The 13041-nt window shown below is 30.9% G+C and overlaps 2 protein-coding genes across 2 annotated transcripts; one reads left to right on the top strand and one right to left on the bottom strand.

The window, feature by feature from the left end:
* Positions 1-7499: 7499 nt before the first annotated feature.
* On the top strand, positions 7500-10504 carry LOC106319363 (glucose-1-phosphate adenylyltransferase large subunit 1, chloroplastic). The gene is made up of 14 exons (XM_013757665.1): positions 7500-7920; positions 8004-8171; positions 8259-8351; positions 8426-8509; positions 8593-8648; positions 8866-8959; positions 9030-9142; positions 9231-9303; positions 9376-9456; positions 9542-9628; positions 9714-9818; positions 9903-10009; positions 10101-10161; positions 10260-10504. Exons 1-14 carry the CDS (start codon positions 7594-7596, stop codon positions 10359-10361), a joined length of 1551 nt encoding a protein of 516 aa, XP_013613119.1. The 5' UTR covers positions 7500-7593; the 3' UTR covers positions 10362-10504.
* On the bottom strand, positions 10440-12721 carry LOC106319364 (3-dehydrosphinganine reductase TSC10B). Its single transcript, XM_013757666.1, is given in 3 exon segments — positions 10440-10950; positions 11031-11566; positions 12597-12721. Coding segments are annotated over 3 exon segments (966 nt in total). The 3' UTR covers positions 10440-10645.
* Between the last annotated feature and the right edge of the window lie 320 nt (positions 12722-13041).

A 13041-nucleotide genomic window follows, 5' to 3' on the forward strand; every position in this document is an offset into this window, starting at 1 on the left:
TATGTGTATAGTTCTGATAATAAGAGTATTTTAAGAAAGGGAACAATTAATTGAGGGTATTTTTTTTTATTTTTTTTGCTAAAGTTCAATTAATTGAGGGTATACTCGGCCAAAACAAGGATACAAGACTAAGCAAGCTTCTAAATTTTAAAGAGAACAAACTAACTTTGAAACTAATAATAGGGAAAAGCCAAAACAAAAATCGAGAGTGAAAATTTCCAACAACATTTTACTTCTATTTATAGCCATTTAAAAAAATCGAGAGGGCATGTTTACTGATATTACTTCCCATTTTTCAACATTTCAATAATATATATATATATATACATAAATATATATTATTTTTTACCTTGGTGACACGATCAAACCCTAATACATTGATACTCTATTGCCCTATAAAAATTCGTGCATTTGTGAGAGCATCTCCAACCCCTAGCTATTTTCACCTCTATATGCTATAATAGAGGTAAAAGTGTTTCATCCCATCTCTATTTTCACCTCTAAAATAGAGATTGCTATTTTTTCCTCTATTTATAGAGGAAAAAATAGCATTCCTCTATTATAGAGTCATACTTTTTTATTTTCAAAATAGTCCTTTAACTTTCAAATTTTTATAGTTGTAACCAAAATAATTATATTTATAGAGAAATACAGCTTTTGTAGGAGTATAATAACATTTTTTATCTACATAATAGTCTTTTAACAAAATTTTAGTTTAAAAAAATTCATAAGTTTATGAAAAGATTTTAAAAGTTAAAAATAAATAGGGGGAGTTATCAACGTTTATAAATAAAATGTATCTTTTGTAAAATTAAAATAGAATCTTTTGAGAATATTTCTTTATAGAGACAAAAATAGAAAAATACATTGGAGAGAAACTCATCTCTATTTTAGAGATGCTCTATTTTAGAGGTAAAAATAGGAAAATACATTGGAGATGGTCTGACGATCAACTTCGGTTGGATACACACACTGACACACATATTATTTGTTGATAATAATCACAGAGAGGAATATAAATAATAATTGAAGAGATTCAAAATAGTCAAAAAAATAATCTCTCAGTTTCACAATGCATAATATTTTGGTTTGATGCACAAATATTAAAATTTTTAGTTTTCTCTAAAAAGTAATTTAAAAAATATATTTTAAAAATCATTCAATCAATTATAGAAATGACTTCAAAATCTGATTGGTTACATAGTTTTCATTAAAGTTAAAGATAATATAAAAATATCAAAATATCGTCTATTTTGAAACAAAAAACCTGTTCTAAAACATCTTCTTTTACGAAACAGAAGGAGTATAATTCTTGGACACGAATATATATAAGAAAGTCATTCGTAGCATTTATAGCGCACAGCATTCTTACTAATTTTTTAAAATGATTGAATTTCAAAGATATATATTGGATTATGCACTGTACTAAAACCATATAATTGCGTTTCTTTTTCTTATGTAGTGAACTAGATATCTAGTTCCGAGAGGTCCATATCAGTTTTAGTTATCTTCTTCTTTTTTGAGCAACTTATTTTGTTCTTATGGAACCTTTTCGTGTTCTTTAAATAGAGCTAGTACCAAAGTTCACGTTTTAAGGTTTCAGGTTCTGTAATACAATAAATTTGTTCTGTTGGCGATTGTTAACTCTTGGTTACGTCGCTAAGAAATACAGTATTGTTCCCCCCACCCCCCCACACACACACAACTTTTTAACATCTTTTCTCACTAATTAAAAAAAACTAACACACTCAACTCATCATGATTTTTTTTTTAAGTAACTCATCATAAATTAGCTAGATACTTTTTGAGATAGCTTAGTTCAGCTCAATTACTCTATAACTTACTCCCTCCGTTTTATATATGTAAGTAGTTTTAGCAAAAAATGTTTGTTTCACAGTATAAGTAGTTTTCATATTTCAGTGTCACATTTTCTCTTTATTGGATATTGTGTAACCAATCAAATAATGCTAGTTTTTTTATAATAGGTTGAGTTTATTAATTAAATAATATTTTTTACAAAAACAATAATTTCTTAATATTAGTGCTTTTAACTAAAACTACTTACAATATGAAACACAGGAAGTAGTATTTATCAATTCAAGTTTAATTATATCATCCAAATTGTGAGTTAGTAAATAAGTTAGCTAACTTATACAACAAAATATAATAACAAACTAATCTAGAAGTTCAACCATTCAAAAAATATCCAAAATTTACTAGAAGAGTTAAATATTAAAATTATCATCAAATGCTATAATTGTTCAAAGCCGAAATCTAACAACAAATAATAGTATATATAAATCATGGAATAATCACCCAAAGTGACTGCTAAATCTATTTCATTTGAAAATATTGAGATGGCGCAAGAATTACATGTTCACTCTTTTTGGTGCCTAGTAAAAATTATATATTTTCAAAGGTAATCAAGTGTAAGCGTTTATTTTCATTTTTGTTATTATTAAACGAAATAATATATATTATTTGGTTGATATATTTATTCTATGTATTATATAATATGTATATGCTATGTTAACTAAAAATTACAATATCACTCAATATAGTTTAATTGATACTTAATTAACTAATTAAACATTAAAATAATATCTCGAGTGGAAATGAGCAACTTTTATGAGCTAATGCTTAAATTTGAACAATTTCCTTTTGTTAATTCATTTTGAAAAATGTCCTGCTGACATCCAGCAAATTTGTATGATTGTGTATTCCGGTTTAATAGTCTTAATTAGTCAATTACATGTATTTCCGATCAGTTTTTTTGTTGTTGTTTATGAATCTGATAATAGCTAGAAACTATCGTTTTCTGAGAAAACTTAACAGCTTAATAAGAACCAGCTGATATGTTAATGGCAGTTTTCCGCAATAGTAAAATGTATAAATGTCACTTTGCTTTAGTTACTTCTGTCAAATGACTAAATGATGTGTAATTTACTTAAAATATGATTTTCTTTTCAATTTGTTACGGGTAAAGATAGAAAACAATTACCCAAGAAAACTAAAAAAAAAAGGAATTGAGAAAGATAAAGCGAGGGTGAGAAAGTAGATACGATTCTCTCTGATATTTCAGACAACAGATCATTAGTTTCATTGTTTGTTAGTGAAAAGAAAGTGACGTTTCAAAGACGTATCCTAAACGCAAAATTCACTTGTCTTCTTCTTTTTTCTTTAAACATTGTATCTCTGAAAATTGTCAAGTCCCTCAATCAAAACGCTCCCTCGCACTTAGAACACCCAAACAAAAAGGAGGCACCAAATCTAAAGATAGATTATAGAAATCGAGACAAAATCAAGATTTCAAAAGTGAGAAAGATATTCTTGTTTCTATTTTACAGCTCTGTTTTTTTCCTCTGAGGTCCATCAACCACCACCAACCAACCAACCAAAATGCACTATGATGAATGTCATGTGTTTTACTCTTATGCTTTTTTTTGGGGCTTTTTTTGCTAAATAACCAAAAAAAAAAAGAAGAGAAATTAGATTTTGGGAGAGAGAGGAGAGAGAGATAGTAAGAGAAAATAAGAGAAAGAGGGGGATTTTGGTTAGATTTTGAATTTTGTTTTTTTTTCTTAGTTACTTTGCCTAATTTCCCTTTTTTTTTGTTTAAATCTTTATATATAAAGTTGGGTTTGCTTCTCTCCTATGTTATCCACGTAGGCGGACACGTCACTAATTCGAGTCTTGAGAAACCGACAAGTGTCTGTGTCCAAAACGCGACGTTTCACTAATTTGGAGTTCGAGATCGTGTGGGCTTCTGGTGTAACTCATAAACATGCGAGAATATTATCATGTGGGCTTTAGATCAAATAAAATAATATTTTTAGCAGTATACATTTAAATTTTAGTAAATAAATAATGTTGTTTTCTTCGTCTTATGAATACGTCATAAAAACAACTCTTATAATATTGTTGATATTCAATCTGATCATACCGGTATGACAAATTAATGTAAATCAACAGAACCGAGTACAATGATTTTAATTGGATTTACATGTGTCGAAAATACAATAAAATGTTTTATTTATTTTAATGTGTAAAATAGTCCGTAAAAACCAAAAACTAGATGAACTAATAGGTTTATAGTATATTATAGAACACACATATATAATTTATAATATTATATAGTGAATGCAAAAGTGAATTTACTAATTTGATATACATATACTGAGCATTTAACATATGAATAATGTTTGTAGGAATAATTATTTGCTTTACCTATTTACATCAATTTATTTTTTAAGGTCCATGATTTTATGATAAATAGTGTTCCTATAATTATTTGCTTTACCCATTTATATCAATTTATTTTTTAAAGTCCGTGATTTCAAGATAAATAGTGCTCCTAACTTCTTTTTTCATACAATATCGAAAACATATTATTATATATTACTCCTACGTAGCTATTTGAATAAACGAACGCTCTATTATTTGAAAATTTTGAACGATTCCCTTTGTACGGTAAACATTATTTCAAAGTATTAATAGACCAATGCAAAAATATATTTTGCAAGATAATTACACGTCAACATAAGCTCTTTATTACATAGGAGTATGGATTCTATAAAAAACGTTCATGCAATAGTATCATTTAATTTAAGTATATTGTTAATTCATAACGCAAATTTTCACAGTATTAATAACTTATAAATTAATAGTAAAACCTATCTAATAAATTTTAAACTTATTTAATAACGATATACCGTATTCAATTTAAAGAGTGGCAGGGAAGTTGAAGTATGACTTTCATTAAGAAAAAACCATACACATTTTAATTAAAACATACACAGACCAAGCTACTCACACTAACAAAAGGTTGTTTTGGCTTATATAATATAAGCTTTTCCTTAACATATTTCTCTGGCATGATTATTGCACAATTATATTTATTAAAAATAGCAACATTATCTCCGAATTCTATTTATTTATTTTTGTTTATAATATCGTTTTCAATCTATAATTTTTTTTAAATGCTTCATAAAATTAATGTAAAATCATATAAAATAATTTTTTTTTACTTCCCGCGGTAGGGCGGACCGACCCTAGTGTATCATAATGTTGACTCATGACTCTACTGAATGTGGGCCGCTATATAGTAAAAACAATAATCGACCAAAATATCTCTTATATATTAAAGGAAAAACATTATAATAAATGCATTCACACTATAATAGACACGTTGCAGTCTCACAATGATTTGATAATAAATATGCTAACACGTTCACACTATATACTTTGTATTTTTAAATATAAAACTCACATGCATGGTTCCAATAAAACTTTGGATTTTTCGGTTCGAATCAAAACAAATAACGAATCAAAAGCTAAATTATATATATATATATATATTATTTTTATAGTTTACGGATAAAGTTGGGCAAAATATTTATAAATTTTGATTTGATTCGTTATCTGTTTTGATTTGAACCAAAAATATGGATATCCGTAACTCTACGAAACAAATCAATTACTAAAATACAATAAAAAAAAACAAATCACAAATACCAATATTTTTAGGAACAGATATCAATTCGATTTGTTATATGCATATATATACATATATGTACAGAATTATATATATATATTATAGTTTATATAAGTTCTACAATATTTTTATGAATTAAATTTATTATATTAGGTATTACAATTTAAAAAGTTAAATAATATTTGATTTTTGTAATAAAATGTTATTATTAATTTTTTTAATTATTTTTAAATTTTTTTTTATTTACGGATCAAATCGGATATTCTTTAAAATTATAAAACATTTTGGATATCAGAGTCACCAACTATCCAGGTGGCTAAAGATTGAATCGACATGAATTCCTCCAAATTCCCAGATACTCGATCTGTGCCCACCTTTATTTACGGATACATATATTTCTTTGTATGAAAAAATTCACTAATGTCATGGCCTTTTTAATTTTTAATTAATTTTAATTTTATCTTTCATGTATTATTTAGAACAAAAATGTCATTTAATATTAATTAACAATATCTTTATATATTTGTCAACTATTTCTATATACTTTTACATACACATACACGTGCACATTGACGTGAGCAACTTGTAACTAAGTATTTACCACAACTGAAGTATCTATTTTTTTTCTAGAAGTTGAAATATTTTTTTCTTAATGCTTCTTTCACTACCGACAAAATTGTAGTGAAATGATTTGTCTTAATAATTTTCTTTTCTTTTTCTTGAACTATTATCCATTTACAAACTATGATATGAAACCATTGGTTCGACATGACGACTATCCAAAATTCATAACATGAAAATAAACAAATAATAGTAATTTTTGGTTTTTACCGAAAAAAATAGAAAATCAAACATTCTAACCGAATAAACCAAAATAAATATTAATTTAAAATAATAGTTATATTTTATGAGATTAAAAACCAAAAAATAACTTAAAACCGAACCGCTATCCAGATTAAACAGATTTAATGTGTTTTTATTAAAAATAACGAAACTAATAATCACATTCCGCGCAAGACGCGGATTATTACCTAGTACTTTATTAATATTATACACACCGTGTAGTAGTCAAAAGAAATACTAACATTATGGTGATATAGTTTTTATTTTTTTTTTTGCTAAAATTATGGTGATATAGTTACTATTTAATTTGCTGTTTCAGCCCTTGCCTTAAAAACCATACAAGCTATGAAAATAATTATATAAAATACAAATGTAGGCTTCTGCATTCTCTCTACTTTCAGTTTCAGCTTGATATCATAGATTTAAATTCTAAAATAGAGACATCTCTAAAACCAAAACATACATAATCTGGAGTCAGAGATTTGCTTATGAATTAAAATTTAAAAATAAACAATATTTGTAAAATATTAATCTTAGGGGTTCCTAGTGATTTTAACAAAGCATAATCTATTTAGGAAAAAATACATTCTATAAACTGTAACTGATTTGAAAATGTTAATAGCTACTATCCCAAGAAGCAAATACCACCAATCAATCACTTCATCTGACAAGCGTGTTGGATCTTTTTTTTCTTTTGTTTTGTTTCTGCATAGTGGTGTTAGATGTCAGACTTGAAAATTTTACACTTTGTATTCATTAATGGGCCTAACTAGTGTGGGCTTATCTTCTTCGTTTATATGATATATGGGCCTATGTTCACGCCTCGGTCAGTGTTATTTACTTGTTAGGTTGAGGGATGTTCTGTAATTGTTGATGCTTGTAAGAAGAACATCTTCATATGTGGATATCAAAAGACATAACACAAGTAAATTTTGAAGTATCTTAATAAAATTCAAACATTAAGAATTGTTTTTCAAACAACATACTCTCTATAAGATACTAAATAGTCCACTTTGTTTTTAAGTCTCAAGTAGAATATGCCATTGTGAAACAGGTCAAGACAAAAGAGCCATGTCTTCAAATCGAAACACAAAACAAAAACTGGTGGTGTATGTTACTTGTTGAAGATAGGGTGGAGCAAATCCTTCCAAATATTCAAGTAAAATGCAAGTCCTGCAAACTCTCTTTTCTTTTTATCTCCCCCACTCTCTCTCTCTTCAAACCATTCAAGAGCCAAGCCAACATTTCCAGCGAAAATGGCAGTCTCCGCTGACTGCAGAATCTCCCTCTCTGCCCCCAGCTGCCTACGTGGCTCCTCGGGCTTGACCAGGCACATTAAGCTAGGAAAATTCTGCAATGGAGAGCTCATGGGGAAGAAGCTCAACTTGTCTCAGCTTCGATCTTCTTCCACTAACTCCTCTAAGAAGAAAATTCAAATGTCTTTAACCAGTGTAACTGGAGAGACTAAGGTACAAGAGATTGAGTCTGAGAAAAGGGATCCAAGGACAGTGGCTTCAATTATTCTTGGAGGTGGAGCAGGAACTCGACTCTTCCCTCTCACAAAGCGTCGTGCCAAGCCTGCTGTTAGTTCCTTTCTCTGTTTCCAATATTGCTGAGTTTCTTGTAGCACAAAGTATAATCAATAGGGAATATTTTTGAACTGCAGGTTCCTATAGGGGGAGCATATAGGTTGATAGACGTACCGATGAGCAACTGCATCAATAGTGGAATCAACAAAGTCTACATACTCACACAATACAACTCAGCATCACTGAACAGGCATCTAGCTCGTGCTTACAACTCCAATGGAGTTTTTGGAGATGGCTTTGTTGAGGTTTTGATATGCTTTCTTCTTTATCCTTTTATGAACCAAAACTTGGTTAACGCATCTGAGGCAATTGTTTGAAAAAATAATATTCAGGCTCTTGCTGCCACTCAAACGCCAGGAGAAACAGGTAAAAGGTGGTTCCAAGGTACAGCAGATGCAGTTAGGCAATTCCATTGGCTTTTTGAGGTAGGAAACCAATGTTTTAACTAATTTATCTTCCCATGAAAAAAAAACAAACGGTCCAATAATGTTTTTTATAGGATGCAAGAAGCAAGGAGATAGAAGATGTGTTGATCCTTTCTGGAGATCACCTATACAGGATGGACTATATGGATTTTGTACAAGTGAGACAAGATTACTTGATCCCATGTCCTTCATTAAGAGTTAGTTAGTTCCAGAGACTCATACATTGAACTTCACTCTGCAGGATCATAGACAGAGTGGTGCAGATATAAGCATTTCCTGCATACCAATAGATGACAGGTAAGTAAATGCAAACTGAGTATATATAGGTTCTTTCATTATACCTGAATGCGCCGGGGATATGGGTTTAGAGAAGGTAGATAGGAAATGGTTGAATTGTGTAATTTTGTGGTAGTCGGTTTTCGGATCTTTATTCCCATCTTCGGATTTTTATTAATATAACTATAATTTAAAAGATTATGATTTCTATTCTGTGTCTTTGTGTGTTACATGGTAGACGTGCCTCAGATTTTGGTCTAATGAAGATAGATGAGAAGGGAAGAGTTATCTCTTTCAGTGAAAAACCTAAAGGAGACGACCTGAAAGCAATGGTATGTTTAATAATATTAGCATCTTCAGAACAAAACCTTGAAGATAGTTCTAACCTCGGGTAATCCTTAGGCAGTCGACACAACTATTCTAGGACTTTCCAAGGAGGAAGCTGAAAAGAAACCATACATAGCTTCAATGGGAGTTTATGTTTTCAAGAAAGAGATATTGTTGAATCTCTTAAGGTAATAACAACAACAACACTTTTTAGTTCCTTATGCTATTTTAAAAAATGTGAAAAGGTAAAATAACTTGCAAGTGTTTTGAAATCAGATGGCGTTTCCCTACAGCAAACGACTTTGGTTCAGAGATTATACCCTTCTCAGCTAAAGAGTTCTACGTGAATGTCAGTAACATTCAGTTTAAGCATATACATTTACGTCAAATGAGTATTGATAATAAGAGATCTTTTGAGCAGGCTTATCTATTTAATGACTATTGGGAAGACATAGGAACGATAAGATCTTTCTTTGAGGCAAATCTCGCCCTTACTGAGCATGTAAGGACAAATCTTCCAAAATATTGTTCATAATCATATATATATATATTATGTGCTCATATTGTCACTTACATACACATTTTAGCCACCGGCATTCAGTTTCTACGACGCAGCGAAACCAATATATACATCAAGGAGAAACCTGCCACCATCAAAAATAGATGGTTCTAAGGTAAAGCATAACCAGCCATAATATGTCCCTACTTCCATGTCTTTTGGTTTTGGACCACTAACTCTTAAGTTCATTACATGTGAAGCTGATTGATTCGATCATTTCTCATGGGAGCTTCTTAACCAACTGCTTAGTTGAGCACAGCATTGTGGGGATTAGATCTAGAATAGGCAGTAATGTTCAGTTGAAGGTAGGCAAACTTTTTCTAATCATAATGGAAGGATTAGACTCTTCAAAATTATATATGATGATCTAATAAGGATGGAAACTATAGGACACTGTGATGCTTGGGGCAGATTTCTACGAAACTGAAGCAGAAGTTGCATCACTGCTTGCTGAGGGAAAGGTTCCCATTGGAATTGGAGAGAACACAAAAATCAAGTAAGACTCTAACTATCAACTTACCTTCTCTTTTGTGAAGCTGCATCATTCCTTTCTTCCTTCTCTTCTTGACTTCTCCTTTTCCCTACAGAGAATGCATTATAGACAAGAATGCTAGAGTGGGGAAGAATGTAATCATCGCAAACTCAGAGGTAAATTTTTTATTTATTTAAGAAAACAATCTGGACCACCATCAGACATACAAGTCTTTATTTGCTTATCTCATTTCCAATTATGTAATGGTTTGCAGGGAGTACAAGAAGCAGATAGGTCATCTGATGGATTTTACATCAGATCTGGCATTACAGTAATCTTGAAGAATTCAGTAATCCGAGATGGTGCTGTGATATGATGCATTTAAAGTTTTTGAGTGTAAGAACTAAGAGTGCAGAGCAGAAAAATCAAAACTATATTGATAATGATGCGGTTTCTCATATAATATTTCCATGTAATTTATAATACGTATTAAGCTGGTGGTATTTTGACTCACCTGTATTGGTGGTTATGAAAAAAAAATGGAGGAAAACAAAGGCAAATATGCAAAGTTTATGTACAGCCAAATTTTAAAACTGTACCTACAACATAAGTTCCTCGCAGCTGAACATTAACATCTCATGTTCATGATCTTTGATGAGCTCAAGCTAATTTGCTATTGGCCTTTTTTTTTGTATTGCTCCACTTTGCTATAGTGTTATACCAACCCCATTGGAAAAACAAACCAACGAAACCACCGAACATAACTTCCATGAAAGCATGCCAAAACGATCTCTGAGGAGACACGCCACTGGTCGCAATAGACAGTAAGTACCCAATGAAATGGCACGTCGCCGTGAACTTTCCTGACTTGATACCATCGAGACATATCTTGGCTACTTCTCTGGTTTTCATTGAACCTGAAGATGAAGCTATGATGGAAGTGAGCTCTGGCCTCTTCTTCTGTTCTACAAGACCATAAAGACATAATCTCTCATAATGAGAACATAGTAGTTTCTATGTTGAAAGATTCAAAACTTTGGCTAACCTTCTTCAAACCCTGGTGTGTCAGTGTCTGGAGGAAACAGAAGAGACACATGAATGTCATGAGATATAACTTCTTGCTGCAACGCTTGCGCTAAGCCCTGAAGCCCAAACTTGCTCGCTGAGTATGCAGTGTAACCATAGATTCCTGCCTGAAAAAGTCAAACAAAACACACAAAGGCAATCAATCACAAAACAAAAGTTCTTGATCTACTCTGAGGTCTATGGAGATAACAAAACGAACCTGACCAGCTTCCCACAAGATTGACATCAATCATAAACTTGACTTCCTCCGTACTCTGTTTCTCCAGCTCCTTTCCTATAAACACGCCTTGGTTGACGATCAAAACATCGATGGGACCAGATTGGTGAACCGATTTGGAAACGGCGTCGTAATCTCGAACGTCGGCAGAGAACGTGGCGACCTCGACGCCGGTTGCTAGCCTGATAGATCGTTTGGCATCGGCAAGCTTAGAGAGGGAGCGTGCGAAGATGGAGACTCCAGCTCCCTCGGAGGCGGAGAGGTGAGCTAGAGCGAGTGACGAGTCAGCAAATAAAGCTAACTATGGAAGACTTATCTGCACAAGAAATTCAAAGTAAAGTTCAACGGCTAAGTCTTGAGACTTAGGGAGACTTGAGGGGGGGTTATCAAGACTTCAATTTTGAAGGAATTTTAAAATTTAGAGATTTCATTGTTATTGGTTTATGAATTCTTAAAATCTTATTAGAATCCTTTGTTATTGGTTTGTGGACTTTTAAATTATATAGAAATCCTATGTTATTCAAAAAAATTAGTTTTTATTGACTTTGTAATTCTATTAAACTCTTTTGTTATTAGTATATAAATTCTCTTTAGTTTTACTCATAACATTCAACTTTACAAGTATCACGTATAGTCATAGGATTCTCAAAATCTATGTAACAAAAACACAAAAACACAAACACAACAAGATTTTCTTACATTTTTATTGTCAAGTCAAAGATAATTGTAAAAAGAAAACTAAAGATAAAAAAAATTATTAAAAATAACAATTTTAAAAAAAAATCTTTCATGAAATATAACTATTTGATATTAAAATAAAATCATGAGAAAATTCATAGGTTGATCTTAAAAACTTTAAAACAAAAATCAAACAAGACAAATCAAAATGTCAAATTTTCAAATAGTTCTATTTTATGAAAGATTTTTAAAAAAAAAATAATAATAGAAAGATAATTTTGGAAAGAAAAGTATATATGAAAATCTATAATAATCAATGACAATTTATACAATACTTTGGGTAAGAATTCATCAAATCTACTTAATTTTTAAAAATCTATTAACTCTTAGAATTTTCAAACTCCACACAAATTCTATTTCTAGTAGCCCCCTCCCCCCCCCCAAATTCTATTTCTATTTTCAAACTCCACCCAAATTGTAGGAACGTGTAGTTCCAATTTTTTTTCTATATAAATCAAAAAGCCAAAAAGAAAAGGCAGAGAAATTTGCCTGAAAGTTACTTGTGTTCTAAGTTCTATTTTGCAAGTGTTTGTGATCAACAATTATAACCTTTAATAGAGGTTTATCAGACCTATGCCGCTTGATCCACCACCCGGGATCTTGACGGGTCTAGGCCGTACGATCAAAGCCAAGATGGTGAGAAGAGAAACGATGAAGAGAGTGAAAACAAGGAAGAGAGAAGAAATGGCCGCCATGTGTAAGTTCCTTTAGACTTGATGTTCTTGTCTCTCTGTGAAATTATCTTTACTTTTATGTTTATGTTCTGTCTGAAAATATACTATGTTTCCAAATCTTGTCTCGAGGGTTGTTGGTTACAGATATTGATATTGTTACTGGTTTATTATAGTCTCTCGTCTGTTCATTGTTTACATTTCCATTTCATCTCTTTTGATTCATGTTCAATGTTGAGAGTTTGGTTAATCTTTAGACATCTTTATGTTGATGTTCTTGTCTGTGTGTGAGCTTACTGTTAAGAGTTTTCAAGGCTCCTAAGACAAATGTTGTAGTATAAATG

Source organism: Brassica oleracea, chromosome C9 (genome assembly GCF_000695525.1).
Source record: "Brassica oleracea var. oleracea cultivar TO1000 chromosome C9, BOL, whole genome shotgun sequence".
Taxonomy (NCBI): domain Eukaryota; kingdom Viridiplantae; phylum Streptophyta; class Magnoliopsida; order Brassicales; family Brassicaceae; genus Brassica; species Brassica oleracea.